At 48.3% G+C, this 21,635-nt stretch overlaps 1 protein-coding gene across 1 annotated transcript; it reads left to right on the top strand.

Moving 5' to 3' along the window:
* Positions 1–18,720: 18,720 nt before the first annotated feature.
* Positions 18,721–21,207, top strand: LOC115292763 (beta-defensin 103A-like). Its single transcript, XM_029940911.1, has 2 exons — positions 18,721–18,778; positions 20,960–21,207. Exons 1-2 carry the CDS (start codon positions 18,721–18,723, stop codon positions 21,106–21,108), a joined length of 207 nt encoding a protein of 68 aa, XP_029796771.1. The 3' UTR covers positions 21,109–21,207.
* Positions 21,208–21,635: the final 428 nt, after the last annotated feature.

Raw genomic sequence — 21,635 nt, 5'->3', positions numbered from 1 at the left:
CATTGGCCAGGACAGCAGCTTAAGCTCTGGGGAAAGGCATTTTCCTTGCAAGGGAATGTGACTCTGTGAGTCCCAGGTGCCAACAGATGCGGGTGTGTGAGCAGAGGAAATTGCGCTCACCAGGAATGCTGATACTTGGGTCCTGGTCACAACTCTAGTAATAAAGTGTGTTGATGCTTTGTGTAACTCCTGATGAGCACAGTGGGTAAACATGTCCTTCTAAACCCAAGCTCTTTGTGACAATCAATGATTGTATTTGTAGGAACAAAAATGAAACCTAGAATGTCCATATGAAGGAAAACCGAGAGCTATTGCTGTAAGTTACACAAGTACAGTTCCTCAACAGACAAAGGTGTGATTGTGGGAGCTCCGTCTCTCTCCTATGATGAGTTTATGTTGAGCCTGGAAGAGATAAAAAGACATATGAAGTAAACAAGATGAGAGTTTGGTGTAGGACTCTGGGAAAGTGATGAATGTTTTCCCTGGCTTAGCCAAGGTCTGGTAAAATTGTCGTCACACAGAGGGCTCTAATACAAGGATCATAAGAAGTAAGAACTGAGTTAGGACAATGGAAACAAATCCCCCAGGGAGTTTCTAGGGCTGGAAGGAAAGGAAACTGTGGATGTGGATCAATCATCTTTTGTCTTTACTTGAAGCTGCAAAGATAAAGTCAAAAGGAAGACACGTGAGGAAGAGCCCATGCGGATCCTTGGATGGGAGGAAGTCAATGGGAAGATCATTTCAAGGGGACACTGTGGGAAGAATCATTAGCCAAGGAATAAAAATAATTGCCCCAGCCCAAATCAGGTGGTGGAAACCCCACTTATTTTTACCCTTGGTCTAAACCCAAGGGCTGGGTTGACGGTCAAGTGGTTGGAGACGAGCACTTGGTGAAGCCTCTAATGAATAGAAGGACTGCTCCCAAATCGGACAATCAAGACACTCCCTTATTGTTTTTAGGGGAGCATGAGATCCCACTGGGATAGTGGAGGCTGGAGATTCTGTTTTCTTTCTCCAGGAACACAAAGGAGGACGTGAACCACAGTACGTGGTGAAACAGACACATGAAGAGGAAGAAATACTTCGATAAAGGTGAGGAGCCCATCTGGTCCAAGGAAACATGAAGTAGGGACATAAGTACGACTTGGAGAGGGGATGGTGAAGTCAGCCAACTGCTATATGCTCCTCACTAGGGGATGGAACTTCCGGAATGGACAGGATTGCAAAGCCATAGAGTCTTAACCCTTAAAGGGTACAGCCATGCTTTTGGCCCTCAGGGCACATGAACACGGGTTTGAACGTGGAAAATTTAAAGGAAGAAACTGGCAGCTGGCATGCCTCTTCTCAAAAAAAAAGGCAATGTAGTATAAAGACAAATATAAATTTTAGCATCTCTTCAAGAACAGCATTTGGATGAAATATTTTCTGACTCCCTGAATATTTCAGGATGATTTTCTCCTGTTCCCATAAAAGATAACCAGCCATGAAAAAATCCTTGCAACATAATTTTCCTCTTAAAATCTCAAAGGCACCTTTCCCCATCTGGCCTTTAGTGTCGAGTAGAACACACATGAGGAAGGTCTGCTTCCGTTCTTTTGCAGGATGCCTGCTTTTTGCAGGTCTTTTTTCCCTTTACTCAAACATTTCATTTAGTCATATTTAACAACAATTCTCATTTTATTGGTTTCATCAGAAAAATTTGTAAGCCCTACTAACTGACTTATTCTGATGATTTTCTAATTCATAAACAATTTAAAAATTGTATTTTAACATTACCTCTTTTTTTTAATATTTGTTTATTTTTGAGAGACAGATCATGAGCAGGGGAGGGGCAGAGAAAGAAGGACACACGGAATCGGAAGCAGACTCCAGGCTCTGAGCTGCCAGCACAGAGCCCTACACAGGGCTCGAACCCACAAACCGTGAAATCATAACCTGAGCCAAAGTTGGATGCTTAACCAACTGAGACACCCAAGTGGCCCTAACATTACTTCTTTAAAAGAAGGGGAAGGTGGCTGGAGGGGTGGGAGAAATAGACAAAGGAATTAGAAGTCCACTTATCCTGGTGATCACTGAGTAACATATGGAGTTGCTGAGTCACTACTGTACACAACTAATGTAACACTATGTGTTAATTATACTGGAATTAATTTTTTTAAAGAAAAATATCAAGAATTAAAAAACATTTTTAAAAAAATAAATGTATGAGAAGTGGTGAACCATATGGTTGAAATCAATTGTAAATGTACTGAGGCAGGAAAGAACTTGACAATGAGACAGTAACAACTGTTGGGCTATACAACATTGAGCCCAGGGCTAGACAAGCCTGCAATAGTAATTCAGTAAGAGTCGCTTCATTCCGCTGATTTCTGCTATGCATTTCTCACTGAAAATTAATTCACCTTTAAAAACTTTTTAATTAGGGGCACCTGGGTAGCTTAGTCAGACTCTTGATTTCGACTCAGGTCATGATCTCATGGTTCATGAGTGCCAGCCCCAGGTCAGTCTCCATATTGACAGCACAGAACCTTCTTGGGATTTTTCTCTCTCTCTCTGCCCCTCTCCTGCTTGCATGCTCTGTGTCTTTCTCTCTCTTTCTCTCTCTCTCTCTCAAAAATAAGCATTGAAAACATAAATTTTTAAAAATTATAATTATATTGTCATAAGAACACTTCATATGCCTCGTAACAAATTTTAAGAGTACATTATTGCTGACTCTAGATATAATGCTGTAGAGCAGACCTCTAGAACTGATTTATTGTACTTAACAGAACGTCATACCTATTGATCATTAATTAACCCCCAGGGCCCCATAATCATTCCACATAATTTCTTCTTTGAAAATTTTCTGTTTACTTTTTAGGGATCACATAGCCATGAGGTCAGCTCACCTGCCCTTCTGTGGTCTTATTTTCTCTGAGAGCTTTCCTGCCTGTGTCTTTTCCTCCCTCTGCCTGAAATGCCAACTCAGATTTGATGCTCACACCATTCATTTAACTTCCAAAGTATCACCTTGCTTAGTCCTTAGAGACACTTGCTTCTAATTAGCAGATGCTAAGGCTCTTTTTTTTTAATATGTGAGACAGAATTGTCACCTGATTCCTGCAGTGAATCTTTTCCCAAAACAGCTGTCTTGCTTAGTCTTCCCAATAATATTCCCGTACCTTTATTTTGTAGGGTTTTTTTCCTTACACTGTGTGTTGGTTTCAATTCTATCTCTACTAGAGAACATGTGAATTCATTCAACAGCTATTCCCTGGGTTTCTATTGTGTGATAAGCACTGTTCTTGGTCCTAAAGATTTAAGTAAAGAAGCAACTACAGAAAACCCCTGCCTGAATGGCGCTTACACTCTCATGGGATAAATAAGTCAGTGCAAAGGGTAAGTGGTGTCACTCACTATGAGAGCAGTGGAACTCTACCTCAGAGTTGCCTGGAGGGCAGATGGCTGGGGTTTCTGGCCAAATTCTATCTAGTACTTGTGTAGTGAAATAGTTAGACCAAAATGGGAAATATAGAATGGAACACGCATCAGGCAGGAACACCACTTTGCCATGGTTCTCATCATCATTATTGGTTTTTTCAGTGGCCATCCTACTGCATGGGAAGCGGTGTCTCTGTGGTTGAGATTGCATTTCCCTAATGATTAATGACCTTCAGCATTCTCCATGTATTGGTTGGGCATTTGCATTTCCTCTCTGGAGAAACGTTTATCCGAGTCTTCTGCCCATTTTTAAATTTGCTTGTCTAATCACTGTTGAATTGTATCAAGTTTTTTAAAAACACATAAAGGTGTTTTGCCACTCTCAGATGTTTTCAGCCCACAGGCATCTTTCATCTCTCCTTAGGCCATCTTCTTCTATATGAGCATCTTGCACACCAGAATAATTATCTTCTGTGTTGGGACAGACTGACCTTCAGTTCCTTTCTACCCTGTAATTATAGAAAACCAATGAGCCTATGGCGAGATTAATGAGACTGCTCAATGACCTTGATTTTCTAGTTTGTCTTCCGTTAGAATGGTATCGCTGATTCACCCAATGCTATTTGTGAAATTTTCCTTAGCGGTTGCATCCGAGTTTGTGACTTGGAAAGAGTAGATCTACATGTAAAGGAAAAGGTGGGTGATAAATCCTGATACCACTCATTTACTCCTCTCCCAGATGAGCTAACTTTCCAACATAGCTCATAAAAGTTCCAAACTATACAGAAAACAATTTCCAAACTATAATTTCACAACAATTTGAATGCTGGCTGGACTGCTAGAAAAAAAAAATACTATCCACATTTACCTTAAATTTCTCTAAATCAGGTAAATCTCAATAACAAAAAGAAAACATACTTTTTGTGGTTTCACCTCCCAAGTGGACTTTGAAGAAATGACCCATACATTTGGATATATACATGCTAGAGTCTGTATTAAACAGGAATTCTTCTATCTTGTAGCTTCATGTTCTCAATCCACAGAGTTGGATTCAGGGTAAAAGTAAAAATCATTCATTGGAAGTCTCGAACTTAGCCTGTGTTCTTGGTGTGGAAGCCAGTTTCCTCAAGAATCAAATTGAGATGCTTATGCTTTTTTTACAATGGAAAATTCCAGAATTGTGTTCAGGACAAATGCTCCAGAGAAAAAGAATTGCAAATTTTAACAGATTTCTTATTTACTGTTTGGCTGTCACACATACCTATCTTGATATCTCTTTTAGGATTGCTTCATTCACAGTTACCTATAGGGTGACCTTTTTGTTGGCCAAGAGAGAAAAGGATCTTTTAGTTCCCAAATAATTCCTCCTTAACTCTTATTTTTATAGGTGTTTTTACAAGACACAGAAAGGCCAGTGAATCAGGGTATTCTGTTAGGTCCCCTTTGTCATTGTTTAATCTCTCTAGTTCTGGAATGTCCAAAGTGAACACCTGATCCTCACCTCTTCTGGGCACCTGCATAGCTCCCCTGTACCCTTGCTCCCCTCCAGAAGTCCCGGGCCTGCACCTGACTTCTCACCAAAATCAATTTTCTGAGTAAGATGCATGTTCAGAGACTGTGGTGAATGGTTTAAGTCAGGTGGGAGACCGCCTGAGAAATCACACATGCAGCTGTTATAAAAATTCAGGAAGCTCTCCACACACCTAGTTACAAAATCTCCCAGGTCTATCATATAGAAAAGGTAAGGACAGAGTAAAAAGTATAGTCTGTCATGATGTTTATCCAAGAAGGGGCATATAGATTCATCTCTGTTTATGCATAAATGAAACATCTCGGGAACAATGTATAAGAAACTGGTAACAAGTGTCATGAAAGCCTGGGAGGGAGGATGAGATGGGAAGGAAGCTTCCTTTTCATTTCTTAGTAAGTGAATGTTAAGAAATAAACCAAAGTGATACTGGAACCTAAGTAAAGTAGGTGCAGAATGCATAGTTGCACAGGCACCTGGGTGGCACAGTTGGTTAAGCATCCAACTTTGGCTCAGGTCACCATCCCGCAGTTCATGAGTTCAAGTCCCGTGTCGGGCTCTGTGCTGACAGCTCAGAGCCTGGAGCCTGCTTCAGATTCTGTCTCCCTCTCTCTCTGACCCTCCCCCTCAGATGCTTTGTCTCTCTCTCTCTCTTTCAAAAATAAACATTAAACTTTTTTTTTTTTTTTAATGTTGAGGATCCCAAAGACCTTAAAAAAAAAGAAAAGAATGAGTAGCTGCTGTAACTGGACATTTTAGCATCCTCCGTTACATAAAGCTGCGGGGACAGCTCTCTCCAGGGCTGGCTCTGATGCCTCTTTATTAAAAGTTTATTTATTTGTTTTGTTTTTGAGAGAAGGGGGGGCAAAGAGAGAGAGAGACAGGGAGAGAGAACCCCCTGCAGCCTCCATGCCGTCAGTGCAGAGCCCAATGCGGGAATGGAGCTCACAAACTGTGAGATCATGACCTGACTGAGATCAAGAGTTGGATGCTTGACTGCGCCACCCAGGTGCCCCCAGGCTGCCCCTTCTTCAAGTCAACACAACTTTGCAGAACAAGATAAGAGTCTACCCTTTTCCCCCAGGGTAGACAACTTCCTCACTTTTAATACATAAATTAGATTTACCACGTTTAAAACAATAATACTGTGTGCTGTATTTGGCTTATTTTATTTTCATTCAGAAGGTTTGTGAGGCACATCCATGTTGTAATCATCTGTGGTTGTGGCTGTTTTACGTTCGTTGCTGTGGGGAATGTGGCATTGGTTTTACTACTGCACTGTAATACCTATTTGGGTTGTCTTCTGTGGACGGCTGTAATGAGTGAGGCTACGCTGAATGTCCCTGTGGGTGTCTCTTGGTTCACATGGGGCTGCATCTGTTGGGGATACTCCTGGGGGTGTTCATGTGTCCAGTGCATGCGTCCCTACCGCCCAAAAGCTTTCCGATGGCAGGAAACCTGTTGGCACATCCCCGCCTCCGTCACCCAGCACAGCACCTGCTGCTTAGTAACGGCTCGCCAGTGGGGACTCTTTCCAGTGCAGCCTCGAAGTACTGAGTCATTGGTCAAGCCCTGCTTTTCCCAATACAGAGAAGCTTGTCTATCTTTAGGCAGAGGGAAAGAATAGCCAGTAGCTTCTGCCCACAGCTTTACTCAGTAGACCAGATAAATGTGCTCATTCCTGTTCCCCAAAACCTATAATTGTCCCATTTTTGTGGGCTCTTCTGTCCACTCCACTGTTTCATCGGCTTTGCTTTTCTGCCCAGGAGGGTTGGGAGAGCCGAGGGAACCTCAAAACATCAAGGTCCTCTTTCTTCTCGCTGTTCTCTTCTGTTTGGTCCAAGTCAACTCAGGCAAATGTCTCCTGGCCGGTGCAGGAAGCAGGAGCCAGTAGAGGGGACCAGGGAGGGTGGGGCAGGAATCCCTGGATGAGTGACCACGTGGAGGGTTTGGCTGTCGGTGGGTTGGGATTGGGCGCAGGTGCACCCCTCTGGGGCTCGGCTCTGGGCTGTTTGGACCCTCCCTGCGAAATACACGAGACAAAGGGGCACCTTTGCTCCGATACAAATAGGAAGCATTCGCTGCAGTCTGGGGAAAGCTTCCAGAAGGAAATGAGCACCACAGGAATTCAGAGCCGGAAGGGACTGTGTGGATCTGCCGCAGCAGGACGGCTCTCTGCAGGGAGAGGACAGCCACAGCGCGTGTCTGTGCCCTCCCCAGCTGCGGACTGACAGGCTACCCACAGTCATGCCCTTGGGTTTTGTTTGATTTTTTCACTCATGATAGATAATAGTTGTAGACCAGACCGAGAGCTTTCTTTCAACCAGCTCGTTCCCACACAGGAAAGGCTTTCTGCCTTTTTTTTCCTTTTAATTGAGACATAATTGATAGATGATGGGATCCGAGTTTCAGGAGTAAGGGACCATGGTTCCTTGTTTGTATGAGGTGGGAAATGACCACCGCACACAGAGAGAGGGAGAGAGAGAATCCCAAGCAGGCTCCACACCTTCAGTGCGGAGCCCCATGTGGGCTCTGAAATATTGAACAAATTGCCTCATCTCCATGGTAAAATTGTGAAATCCCTCAGTTGCGCATGCTCCTAACAAGTCCTGGACTCGTTCTAAGATGTGATGATGTGAACCCCTTCCCCAAATGCTAGGTCCCAAAGCCAGAAACGGCCTCGGCAAGGCAGGCAGCCTGTCGCTACCATGATTTACCACTAGAGGGCGCGCTGCCACCCTCAAGGCGAGTGCACACCGGATTTTGATCCCGGATCGCGGAGTGCCCGAACTGCTCAACAAAGCAGCTGGTGGGAATCAAACCCGGGCTGAGAACAAAGGGAGCCTGAATTACCCACACTTCTAGCCTGCATTTTTTGGCATCAAGTCAATCATGGTGCCTCATTCGTCTCTGCCCTAGAGTGCCACCGCAGGTTTGTGGGAATTAAAGGGATGGATCAGGATGGTTGCTGGGGTGTCGCCTGCCAGCTCCTCCTGCTGCCTGCTGCCGCTGGCCTTCTGGAACTTGACCTCTAGGGTAGCCCAGCGCTAAGCACCCTCTGCTACCAGGAGGCTCAGAGGGGATCTGAGATCCAACCTGAGTCTGTCACTGAGCTGTGCCCGCCAACTGCCTCGCCTGGGATTTCTAGGAGTGACTCGGGTAGGACCGTCAGTGCACATGCTTGAGTTCCCTGCATCCTGCCTCTGGGCCCCAGATCTACTGCCACCTGCGGATCTGCCTGCCCCGCCCTTGCTCTGAGACACCCCCACCACACAGTCAGGGGCGGCCAGGAGGGGCGGGCAGACCCGAGACGCTGGCATGCCTCTTCTTTTGGTGAAACTGGCGTTGGGAGCATGAACCCTCCACGGACACAGGGAGAAGCTGAGTTTCCTGAGGCTCCAGGGAGCCAGCGGAAGGCAGAGGGACCAGGCTGCGTCCAACGGGGCCCAGGGTTTTATACTTGACAATTTCTTTTTTAATTTTTTTTTTGAGAGGGGAGAGAAAGAAGGTGAACAGGGGAAGTGTAGAAAGAGAGAGAGAGAGAGAGAGAGAGAGAGAGAGAGAGAAAATCTTAAGCAGGCTCCACGCCCAGCATGGAGCCTGATGTGGGGGCTCCATCTCATGATCATGAGATCATGATCTGAGATGAAATCAAGAGTCAGACTCTTAACCACCTGAGCCACGCAGGCGCCCCATAGGCTTTATGCCCTCCCCACAGATCCTTTCTCTGAGACAAGTATAATCTTCCCACTGTACCTCTCCACGCCTCAGCTCTATCTTGGACATGACTCAGTCTGTAACTAGGAATGACAGAGGCGGTCCCTCCCTACAATCAAACAGGTTCAAATGCTTCCTCTCCTCCAGCCAAACCTGCCCTGGCCCCCTCCCCTGCATCCCTGCACGGCAGAATCAGTGGCTGCAGCTCTGTGTACCCCAGGCCCTGGGTGCCTTCCTCCCACAGGATCTGCCCCATGCTGCCATGATTCACAGGCTCGTCTGTTTCCTCCACTAGACTGAAAGCCTCCAGTCAGGTCTGGGTCTTACTCCTGTTTCAACCATTGGTGACCAGCCAAGCACAATATGAAATGGCTGAATGAATGGACAAATGAATCCAAGTTTCAAACACAGGTCTTCCGTCCACTGCCACCATCGTTTCTGATCCAATGGCGCCCACCATGATTTTTGCCACGTCCTCCTTACAGCTCGAAGCCTGCATCCCTGTCTTTTCTCCTACCCCCAAGCCAGGGAGTGGCAGAGCCCTCCTTGGCCCCGAAGATGACTCCTGTCCCCCTGGGGGCTGCAGGAGGAAAGGAGCAGGGGTTAGAGGAGCACAGAGTCCTCCTGCATCCTGGGTCTCCACAATGAGCATCTGCCTGCTGTCCCCTGTCCCTGGGTCATAGAATCTTAGACAAGAAAAGGAACGCAAGAGATCATTTAAAGAAAACCGTGTCCTCTGACAGGCAGCATGCTGGCATGGGAAGACTCTGGAATGAGGAATCAAAGCTGCCGAGCTTGGTTTAGTTCAAGATGGAGGCAGACTCTGAGCTCACCTCCTCCATGGAGCACACCGTGTTAACATTGGGACCCAGAGCAGATGCTTCTGCCTTGGGCACAGGGAAAAAAAGAAATAAAAAGAGGCCACGGTTTAAGAGAGTAACCAGCAGGGCACCAGGGTGGCTTAGTTGGTGTAGCGACCCATTCTTGATTTCAGCTCAGGACACAGTTTGTGAGTTTGAGCCCCATGTAGGGCTCTGTGCTGACAGAGTGGAGCCTGCTTGGAATTCTGTCTCCCCCTCTCTCTACCCCTCTGCGGCTCACTCTCACTCTCAAAATAAATAAATAAATAAACATTTAAAAAAAAAAAAAGAGCAACTAGCATAGAAAAGCACTAGAGCTCTGCCAAGCAGTGCAGGTAAGCTGCAGAGAAAGGCGAGCAGCTGGAGGTGAGAGATTGCCCCCAGGTCCTGTGCCAGGACCAGGACCGTGCAGGGGGCGATGCACATGCAAATGTCCTGAAGAGTGTCTCAGACCAAACCCTGCGTCCTCCCCCTGGGCAGAGTCAGGCCGCACAGCTCCTACGGAGTGATTACCTACCAGTGATTATCTACCTCCAAACAACACCTCCCAGGGCGGCACTGCAATAAGGGATGGAATGGGTTTTCAACAAACAAACAAGAACACCCTTTAAAACCTTTGGAAAGCCACAGCCCAGACAGTTAAACAATAGTGTTGCAATAGCTCAACATATTAAAATTCCTCTTTTGGAACTGCCTTCGGAATCCTCCTCCATAAAACTCAGAAAGAATCCAGTTCAGCACAATCGTGAGATGAAGCAGCCAAGGAAACCCAAACCCCTGGAAGGTCAGAAACCCAGTCGTGGTCCTGGGCCCCGTCCCTCACTGGAGGGAGACGGAAGCATTGACAGACGCAGACACCGTGAATGGCAGGCACGTCCAAATCCTGACGGTCCTCAGCGTGGCTGGAGGCCAGGGGAGCCTGTGGTTTCCAGGCTCACTCCTCGTGGGACGCCAGGTACGTAGCACGTGTGGGTTATTCCCCGGATGACGACACGGGAGACAATCATGAGTCTCATCTATAGGAAACATGTGCTGCCCTGGCTAAGTCTGAGAATTGGCGCAGGGGAGGGACCCGTCTGGGATCGCTCGCCCTGCTCGTCCTGACGGGGCCCTCTGGGAGGGCACATAGAGCATCAGCTTGGGGCCCGGGGCATGCACGACTCAGGCTAGGTCGGCCTGGCCTCCCGGTCCAGAACTCTAGTGCTAAGTGCCAAGGAGGCCAGGTTTGTTCCCGAGGCCGGCCTGGCCGCACTTGGTGCCAAGTACTCCCTGGGCTCCAACTCCTCCGCTAAGTGCTTTACACACTGTTATCGCCGTTCATCTACGGAGCAGGTGTGAGTGTGCTCCTCAAGCAAATGGGACGCCTACGCCTGCGGCTCAGAGGTGTGAAGCTATTTATCCAGAGCCACACAGCTCCAAGGGAGCAGGTTCTGTTCAGATCTGCCCGGGAGCCAGCAGAAGATTGGGGTAAATGCACCCCATTTTAAGGTCTCAGAGGCTTGCCTGAGGTCATGTAGCAAGGTGATGATGGGTTGATGGGGCCTTTTCCCCATCCATTTTGGAGGACGGAGGAAAGGATGGCCTGTAAAATATAGAGGGAGCAGCGGCCACACACAATATCCTTCTAGCCCTCCCTAACCTGATAAATAATGACGTGGGGATCAGTGTGGCCATAGCGTGATAGCAGAAGACCACGCATTACAAATGGCCTTTTGTATTCCACCGTAGATCTCCAGTGAGATGAAAATTACCAGGATTTTAGATGGGAAGAAACAGAAGCTCTCCTGAGTGAAGAAAACCGCCCAAAACCACACAGCTAACCACGGGGCAGGGACTGCACCCCTGCTTTCTCTCCTGCCCTTGGGGTGACTGTGTGAAAGGATTCTGGGTTCTGCCCAGGCTCCTGTATCCCTAGATGTGGGCAGAGGAGGGAGTGAGTTCTGGGCTTCCCAGAACTGCCTGCCCCTCCCTGTCGCTGTTCGCTGTTCGCAGGAGCACGACTTCCACCCTGGGGGCCGAGCTGGGTTCAAATCTGGTGTTCATGCTTTTCCACCTGGAGACCTGAAAAGCGCTGGAGACGCGGACACTCTGGATTGAGCTGGCAACAGAGGCCGACGGTGGCCTTCTCTTACCTTGGGACCCCTCACGTGTGGGTGTCCACTCTGCAGCTGGGGCAGTGCAGGGGGAGGGTCGGACTGAGCCCAGGGACCACCCGCCTGGGCAGCTGAGGCAGGACTGCAGCTCTAGGGTGCCACCGGGGGGAGGGGGGGGTGTCTGCGCGGCAGGGGCACAAGGTGGGAGGAGCCAGACAGGTGAGCGGGGTGGGGGATGGGGCCTCCTACAGCTGCCAAAGCAGAGGGAACCTAGCAACCAGGAATGACAGGAAATGAGTGACAGGGAGTGTCCAGGAGCACAGGGGGAAGTTGAGGATGACCCCCCTCCCCGGTGTGGCATCTGGAAGGGGGGCTGGACCAGCCCCTACTGGAAGGTGGGGAGGGCTCCGGGATGCTTACCGGAAGCCATTTCTGAAGTAAGGCGGGTTTGCACAGTCCTATGGCAACCGGCGTCTACACCCACTCAACCCCCATTCAACTTTTGCTTGAGCACCAACCCCCAAGGCCCCTGGCTGACTGGTATCAGACCTTGTGAAGGAACTTATAGGAGTTTCTTCTTTTGTGATTATAGGAGCAATTATTACATTTCCCAGGAAACCTGTTTTTCTTCCCCTCAAGAAAATAAGCTATTGACCCCTACTCACAAAAGAACTAAATCTTGCCTTTGCTGTGCTAAAAACATTGCCTTATATTTGAATGTTAAAGATCCCTTCCTTCCCCATGTGATAAGCATCTAGTCACCTACCTCAATCACTATTGATCAAGATTATGCCTGAGTCTCCTACCAATCTGTGTTCTGGGAAATTTTTACAAACCAAAGAACATGTCATCAGAAATCATTGTCTAAGGCAATTGCCATTGCTGTTTTGTACCCCAGACATTTTTTCAATAAAAAGAGCTGACTCTCCGGTCAGTAAAGAGATGTCTTCCTGGTAAGCAGAAAGAAGCCCAGGCTGGGCTCCTTCAGGGAGCCCTGGACCTGCTGGAGCTGGACTCCGACAGATGCTGTCCCCACTCCGGAATCCCACGGGCTCCTTCCCTGCAGCACAGGTGGGCCACCGACTACTCAGGACCCTTGGGCTCCCCACAGTGCGGCCTGGGGTGCGGGGGGGGGGGGCGCGTGCCTGAAGGCAGGAGGATTGCTGGAGCTGATGGAGTCCTGGAAGGAAGTCTCTCCCGCGGGGCTGTGCTTCTCCGTCCTTCTTGCTCTAATAAGCAGCCTCTCTCCACCACCCCCTGCATGTGAGCCACACCCACAGGTGGCAGCAGGTCAGGGAGGAGAGGGAGCAGGGCAGTGGAGGCACCACGGAGCACAGGTGGAGCCCTCTCCCAGCAGACGGGGCCTTGTGGGGAGGTGGGGATGCCAGCCCAGAGCTCCCCGGGAGTCCCCACCTGCCTCACCCACTGGGGGCAGAGTCATGGTGACTCACAGAACCGGCTGTTTGGGGTGATGCTCAGTGCTGGGTGTGGTGCCTGTCACGGGTGAGCATGACTGAAGGAACCGGAAAAGCTGCACATTTCACTTTATTCCTGTCACTGTCTTCCACCGCGGAGGAGCACAGCTGGCCAGCAGCCACCAGGTGAGGTTTGTCCCTAAGCCAGGTGAGTGTCCCCACCCATCACAAATCATCTTGAGATGTGTGCTTCCCAAAGCTGTGTTGGCAGCTTTTCAGAATTACTCACTGTGCCCTGGGCACCACCGGCAGGGGGCTGACCGGATCCCTAGCTGTTTCTGGAAGGGACCGAGGAAAGCTATTGTGCATTCAGAGCCAGGGACCACTGTGGCCTCAAGCATGAGGGTCAGGGCTGAACCCTCCCTGAGCGCAGCTCTTCCATGGACCTGTGGCCCCTGCGGCTGTCACCACACACAGTAGGTGATGTCCCCTCTCCTCAAGCATACAGAGAGGGGCCAGCGTGGACCAGAGGACCCTCCCCTTCACCAATGGTCCTGCATACTCCCTAACACTCTTGCACGGGACTTTTTACTGAGGTTTCCGGAAATCTTACCAGAAGGGAAAAAACTTAAAGTCTGGCAAACGAATGTTCTCCCCAGATTCCAGAAGGAAAGTCCCTTTGCTTAGGTCCTCTCCAAGCGTGTTTTTTCCATTCCAGGTCGGTCTCCTGCAGCCAGATGTCCTCCTTCAGCCCACCCTCACGCTCTCCTACAAGGCCACCTGCAGCCAGAGGCGGCACCCTTTTCACCCACCACCGCCTTCCAGTCACCCCAACACGCTGGAGGGACACCCGCCCACCCCTGGGCAGCTCGATGCCAGCCCGGAGAATCTGAGAAGCTGGGCGGGGCTGGGCTTTCCAGGACGGTGTGGGTGGTCCCAGCCTCAGGCCTGCCTTGTGTGCACCTGCAGGCTGAGGGCACACAGGCTGTCTCTTAGGCCTTGAACCAGTCAGATGAAATACCTGTGCGGGTCCCCAGGCCAGATGCTCAGCTTTGAGGACAGCACGGCCTTAACCAGGGTGCGGAAGGAAATGGTCCCTAATTGCTAAGATGAGTCTCACTTCCCAGAGAGTCAGGGGCTCATTGTTCAACAAAGGAGGATTTGGTCTCTGTCCTGCTCCACTTTGAGGCTTGCTGGGATCTTGAGGGAGCACCGCCCGTCCCTTTGTGTCCCGGAAGGTGAGGCTAGAGTCTTCCAGTTAAGATGCAATTAAATGGTTATGTCTTCCCGAGAAGGTGAGGACCGTGGGCGGGAGAAGTTGGGAGCCTCAAGATGAGGAAATAAAATATGGGACAGGAATGTGGACAGCCGTCCTGTTTACATGCCCGTGTGGACATAGAAATATGCTGCTCACACTAGAGAAACGGGCTTTTCTCTTTGTGAGAGACTGTCTCCAAAGGATGAAGCAACACCAGTAACCATCTGTGAGCTCATTCTGGTGTGGCAGATGGATAGAGCTGGAGGGATAAAAAGAGAAGGTTGATTCATATCTCTGGTACCTTATTCCCCGGGAACCTTCCATGGATGTGTCACTACAGAGCAAGGTTTTTTAACAGAAGCAGGGCTGGGAGTGCTCTTCAGACTGTCCCAGGATAACCTTGGAGGCACTTGGTGGCTGGAGAGGAAGTGCTTCCTGCCGGAAAACCCCCATAGCTGGCTATAGACGGTGGTCCAAAGAGCCAGAAACACCACAACCTGTCAGGAAGAGATCTCTGACACAGAGAGACTCCGAGACACAAGACCACTGCATCGTCCTCAAAAGCAGAACACAGATGCACACCCAGAAACACAGAGTGATAAAAACAGAGAACACAGGAAGGGAAAGATAAAGGCAGACACAAGGACACAGAGGCAGAGAGAAAAGGAGAGCAAGGCAGAGAAGGACTGAACTCAACCCACAGAAACAGGAAAAAAAGATGAGGAAAAGATACAGGTGCTGGGGACAGACAATTCCAGTTAGGCTGAAATGAAGGATAAATATTGGGGTACACGTAATCGTTTGTGTTCACTGAGAAGACGGAGTGGCTCTGCAGTGTGTCTGCAGGCTGATACTTGGGGCATCCTCACCTCCCTGGGAAGAGGCCAGTATTAAGTCAGTAAAGTGACACTTTTAATAGAAACTTCAGGCAACTAAACAAGGCAGCCTGTGACACTGAGCGCCAATTCTCTCGAAAACATCTAGTTCCGAGTAGGTTACAGGAGCCAACTGGACAGAAGCAAATGTCACCCTTTGGAAAGCAGGGCACACCTTCCTGCCCCACCCCTCACGGCCTCTCCTGCTCATTATGAACACAATGGATAGGGGGTCCCCAAATGTCAATCTCCAGGAGAATTAAAATCCAGGCCATCAACAAAGTTATGTTTCTAAAAATACTGTGTGTGAAAGCATTCAGATATTTTTGTGTGTTTGAAGCAAAACTCTGGCCTGGGGGCAGCCCTTGGCTTTAGCACACTGTTTATGCACATATACGCATAGCTCACAACACCTGCTCAGACCCGCACTCCTGCTGCAGAACTTTCCACCCAACAACAAACTATAAAAACAGCAGGTGAGAGGGGGTCAGTATTTGCAACAGCAGAAAGGCACTACTGTCTCTAGGGCCAGGGGAACAGGGGAGGAAGGAGGTAATGTTCCCAAAGCCTGGGTTATGGAGCACCCAACAGATACTGGGGTCAGGGTGGACCTGCCTGGTGGGACAGGGATGAAATGCCCTCCTCCCATCTTCTGCTAAGGCATCTCTTTGGGCAATCTATATGTTACCAGGAGGGCAGGAGTTCCTGGAAAGTGTATACAGTTCCCTGTGGCTCATAGAATGGCCACTGACTCCCTGGGTGGGTTGGGCAAGTCACTCAACCTCTCTATGCCTCAGTGTCCTCAACTGTAAGACCGCGATAATGCCTTTCTTTGCCTGTGTAACTTAACCATCAGTGGTCATGACAAGATTAAAATGGCTATAAAGGACAGTGGCTGGCCCTCCCTCTTAGACTGTGATAAGATAAAGAAAGACGTGGATCTTCTTGATTCCCTTGCTGGGAGTCTATGCCATAATCTTTAAGCTGCCTTAATATTGCTAACCATCCTCTCCTTGGTAATTCTTCCTGTGGGCCACATGCTGTGGACTTTCGCTGTGGACTAGTGGGACACACACTCCTCTCTGTGCTCACTGCCGAGGTACAGAGACGCTCACAGAACTAGGGAACTTGCTCAAGGAAACCCAAATGAGAGGTGATCGGGCTGACAGTTAAACCAGTAACTTCTCTCTCTAAGCCCAGTGTTCTGCCCTCCACATAGCACTGCCCCTCTACCCCAAACTTCATGAACCACAACTCCACTCTGTGTTTTCAAAACAGAATAAAAAAAAAAAAAAAGATTAGCGGAAAGTCTAACACAAAAGGTTAAATAACTGACATCTCTCCTCAACCTTATCAGCATGTGGAAACCTCTGTTAGAGGGAGAGAAAATCCGGCCTGTCCAGCACACCAGTGTGTGGGGTCTGCATTTGAAGGTCTGTGACTCAAGGCCCTAGGGCCAGGGTGTGGCACCAGCTCCTCAGAGGGCATCTGACACCACAGGCACATATTAATTATTAAGCGGGAGATGTGTAACTGCTAGTACTTGAGAGACTAAAAGTATTTTTGACGTTAGAAAAAAAAGTATAATAAGCCACAAAGAAGGCAAACCACAGTTACCAGTAGAGAGGAAAAGTGAAGAAGATTGTCTAACTCTTCTGGGATTTGAATTTTTACCACAAACATGCATAACCTTTATAAACGTTTTCAAAATGCTTCTCAGAATTCTTTTGGCAGTGGGAAGGGCATGACTGCTGTAGCTCTTCCCCCAAGCCCTGGCTTCCGGATTAGCTGATGAGGAACAATGGCTTTCATTCTCAAAGAACCTCTTAGAAAAGAATGGCATTGCCTTAGAAATGCCTTCCAGTCCCTGAAGGAACCAATTAGACCAGGAGTTCACTGTGGAGGTCTGTGCTCCTTGTGGAAAAGTAAATCCTACCCCATGACCTGAAGCTGGAATGAGCGCCTGTGCAGGTATCACTTCTCTACAAGACCCACCCCAGCCTCTCTCTTGTCCTGTGTGAGACTGAGCGAGACTGTCCACACAGCCGCCACCTGCCCCGCCCCGCCCCGCACTCCCTTCCTTCCCCATTGAAAAATGTCTGCGTTGTCTTAAATCCCAAACTTCTGAGGAGATTTTGATTTTGAAAAGATGAAGTGTCTACAAGTCCAAACTGTTCTTCCATTATCTAAGTCTGCCTTTTACTGTAAAGTACCTTTCTTCTCCCTTTCCACAGCCCTGTGCTGGAGCCCTCACTTTGACACATATCAGAACGCCCCTATCTGTGGCTTATGTGCCTGCATGCACATCTGCCTTTACCTACATGGAGGCTTCCTGACAGAAAGAACCAGAACTTGACCCTCTTTGCATCCCAGCCCCCTTCCATCCCACTGACCCCAAGCACATGGCACTTGTCTCTATTGATAGGAAGTGTTCAGAGTTTGTTACAGAACCTGATGGGTGCACCAGGATCCCAAATACAGAGTCCTAGAACTGATATATCTGGGACCTCGGTGGATCTGTTATAAGTGCATTCACAGAATGCAACAGCCAGGCAAAGTTGTGGTGACTTCAGCTCTCAATTAAATAGTCTACTGACAAATATAACCCTTAAATCATTTAAGTCTAAAAATTAAAAAAAAAAAAAAGTTGGCCCTTTAGACACTGAATCAATATCCAGTGGAAATCACATGATCCGGACTTCCTCGAATGCTCCGGAACCATGAATAACCAGAAGTCTTAAGTGTGCCTTCCTAAGGCCCTCATTTGTATAGGGAGTGTCATCAACAAGGAAGAGGTGCCAGCCCACCAAACACACCATGCCAGCATTCTCCTTCTCTGATGAGGGAAAATGAGACACTGTGACTCATCAATTTGACAGTTTTCAGATGATGATGAAGTGGAGGCCATGTTTCGCCCAAGTTATCGTCCTGCATCACACGCCAAGGAGAATAGACAGATCCAGGGACTCTGGAAAGTAGCCCATTTCTCCTCCCTTTCCTACCATCTGGAAGCTGATCCCATTTTATCTCAATTTCAGGCATACCTGTGCAGGCTTGGGCTGTGAACCAGCATGAGTTTACACTTAGATTCTGAATATGCCCAAAGCTGGACTGATTTGGTCCCAGGCGAGCTTCAGACTCCCCAGAGCCTTAGGAAGAAAGCTCAGAAATACCACAAGGCAGTCCAGACTACATGCCCTAGGACATCTCTCCGGAGGAGGGGATCTTTCCCCCCCCCCAAGGCTATCACTACTCTGAGCCAGAGCTGGACCCGCTCCTGGAGCCTAGAGGGCATCGGGATAGCTGTGTGCTCACCTCAAGTTTGCTTCACCCTTTAGGTTTGCAATTAACTTGGGCTGAGTGGGCGTGGTCTGTGGGGTAAGAGACACAGGCATGAAGCATCAGGAACCACGTCATCGTGTCATCACTGTACTATTACAGGAATTGCAGCCATTGCTTACTTGTACCTATGCCTGTGTCCTGCAGCCCTTATAAAGTGGACGGACACGCCTTCCCACCCAGTCTTCAGCGTGCTGAGAAGCCTGTCGGCCATGAGAATCTATTATCTCCTCTTCGTGCTGTCCTTCCTGTTCTTGATGCCAGTTCCAGGTAAGATGGGCCGGGACGTGGGTGGGTTGAAGGAGTTCCTAGGAGGTCGGTCCCTCCCCATCCTTCAGGGGACTTTAGACCAAGGAGATTTGTTGTATGGGAACGGACGTCACCATCTTTTTTTTCGTTTGAGCATCATAGCTCACAAAGACGGTTGGAAGGGTTCGTGGAAAGACGGCTTTACTCGTTCATGAGACATAAAGAGAATGATACAGAAACTTTTAACACCAAGAGGAAAGATTGATTTAATCTGAGCTCAGAAACAGACTTCCGCTTACTGGCTTGCTGGTTCCACGTAGAGTCTTTGGGACTCTTGAGACCCAGGGGACCATGACCATCCCAGCCCTTGCTCCGGTGGGTTCTGGCCGGAGTCCGGCTCCAGCCAGTCCAGGGGTCCCTGAAGGATGGACGGTGTAGACGAGAAGTGATGAGAGAGCCACAAGGTTCCTTTTTATCACCAGGCAGGCATCATCTCTGTCCTGTCGGTTTTGGTGTCTTTATTTACAGGTCAAATGATAACATGACATCAGAAGATGGAATTTTTACAGTGGGTAATTCTGTGATAAGATGCTTTGATCAGCAGAAAGTGTACAGAAACAGGCTTTATAGAAGTATTCTAGCAGAACTACCCCATTCACAGTGAGGTTGAGTAAATCTTACAACTACGAGAATAACAGGATGTTCTTAGTGAAAAGCACGATAACATACACATTTGTTTAAGTCAGTAACGCCAAGATTAAGACATGGGTTAAGCGGTATATAGATAGGCTAGGAGTCATTCTGTCTGGCTCACAAGGGGAAGAGTGTATTTTGTCCTTTTTCTTTGATGCTGAACGTGTAAGCACCGTGGGGGCCTTATATGTGTCAGGCTTTGAATTTGGGTTTTTATTTTAACTACTCTTTTTCCATCCTCATCACAGATGTCGGTGTGAGGGAAGGTATTTGTAGAATGTAGGCCTTGGGGAAGGGATTACTATGCATCACCAATTAGCAAAGGTACATGGATTAACTTGTGTTCCGCCCTTATCGGTTTTTTATCTCCAATTAGCCTCCTTATCTCCGGGCCAGACTTAACTGTAACTCTTGGGTTCTTAACCCATTAATTATCTATGTTTCGGATCTTCAAGGGCCGATTGGAAGAGTCTTTTAATGAATATCTGCAGTGCTTTGATCTAGCATCTCCTTTGTAGGGGTAGAAATATGCTTTTTCTCATGAGGAGTCTGTGTGGAAATTCCGTCTGATTTGGAATATTGTGAGGCCTGGTCGATACCAGCAGGCTCATTCCCAGCATGAGCCAGGGTAGCAGAAGGAGATACCAGTTTCGGTTCTCATGGCAGGAGCTGTGCAAACGCTGCCCTCTCCTTGCTGGGACCCTTTCATCCAGCCGCCGGGCCTCTGCGGCTCCCAGCAGGTTCCCGAGCTTGGGTGCTCAGGTGGCCACGCCCCTTCCCCCCCCACGGCCACCACGGGAGCAGCTGAGCTGTGGCCCACAGAAGCCCAGGTGACTGACTGGTTAGTCCTTTCCCTACCTTACTTTTCATTTTATAGAAAAAAGAAAAGTTATTAATTAATTTTGTTAAACATTTTTTAAACGTTTTATTTACTTTTGAGACAGAGAGACAGAGCATGAGCCCGGGAGGGGCAGAGAGAGGGAGACACAGAATCCGAAGCAGGCTCCAGGCTACAGCACAAAGCCCGATGCAGGGCTTGAACTCACGAACCATGAGATCATGACCTGAGCTGAAGTTGGATGCTTAACCAACCAACTGAGCCACCCAGGTGACCCGCAAATTAAAAAAAAGAAAGAAAGAAAGAAAGAAGATATCCTAAAATAAAAGAAAAACAATTACCTTGAGTGATTAACAGTGATTGGAATAATTTTTTTTTGAAAAAGGAAATTACAAATTGGTATTGATCAAATCCTAACCAGTATCATTACACCATGTGTTTTCTCATGTCTTAATGGAAAGAAATGTATGTGTTCTCCCCATGAGGTATATATACCACTAGGATTGTAAGTGAATTCACTTTCCAACTACCTGACCCTAAATAAAAGTGAATGTTGAGGGGGGGGGCGTGGGGGGCAGAATAAAAGAAAGGTAACAGATCAGTTATTTGGGGGATTCCAAAAGCCCCGTACTTGGACCAAGCCTTCCATGTGTTCTGCTTTCTCACCGCAGGAAACGGAGGAATTATCAGCCTACTGCAGAGGCAGTTTTGCAGCTTAAGAAGCGGCCGGTGCGCTCTGCTGAGCTGCCTCCCAAGGGAAGAACAGATCGGCCACTGCTCTCTCACGGGCCGCAAGTGCTGCCGAAGAAGAAAGAAATAAAAGCATACAGACACCTGCGGGGAGCAGTGTAGAGTGTTGTAAGAGGCCTCCTGGAAGTTTGTAGAAGCAAAATCAAATTAAATATTTTTCTCAAAAGAATAAGAAGCTTGATTTTTTTTTCGCTTTTAATTCTGGTGATTGTGGTCATTGTTACCAAACTCATAGCTTAGAAAGTGTTACTGGACTCACCTGTAAATCAAACACAGGATAATCTGGAGGAATCCCCAAGGGGACCTAAGCTTATCTTCCCAGGGTTTTCTGATTTGAGCCCCTTTTGCAAATTACAGACCGGTGAACGGGACTGCTTGTTCTCCCTGAAACAGTCCCTTTGCCTGCCTCTCACCGGAATCTCTGCTCCAGCTGACCTCAAGGCCAGCCGGTAATCACCCTAACAGCTTCATTTGCAAACCCCTCCTCCTCCCCTCCCTCCTCCGTCCCCCGCAGGCCTTCGCAAATCCTACCTCCTCCTTAAAAAAAGAGCGGCTTTCCAGAACGAATAGGAGATTTCCTCTGACTCACTGCAGGGC

The sequence above is a fragment of the Suricata suricatta genome, chromosome 1, assembly GCF_006229205.1.
Source record: "Suricata suricatta isolate VVHF042 chromosome 1, meerkat_22Aug2017_6uvM2_HiC, whole genome shotgun sequence".
NCBI lineage: Eukaryota > Metazoa > Chordata > Mammalia > Carnivora > Herpestidae > Suricata > Suricata suricatta.
Note: the sequence above shows the minus strand (reverse complement) of the source record. Positions and strands in the feature narration are given on the sequence as shown.

What these genes read in the sequence shown, in the direction of transcription:
- LOC115292763 (XM_029940911.1), top strand. Translation starts at nt 18,721, where the DNA reads ATGAGAATCTATTATCTCCTCTTCGTGCTGTCCTTCCTGTTCTTGATG. An exon ending in GTTCTTGATGCCAGTTCCAG is followed by an intron (nt 18,779 to 20,959) that starts GTAAGATGGGCC and finishes TTCTCACCGCAG; the next exon opens with GAAACGGAGGAATTATCAGC.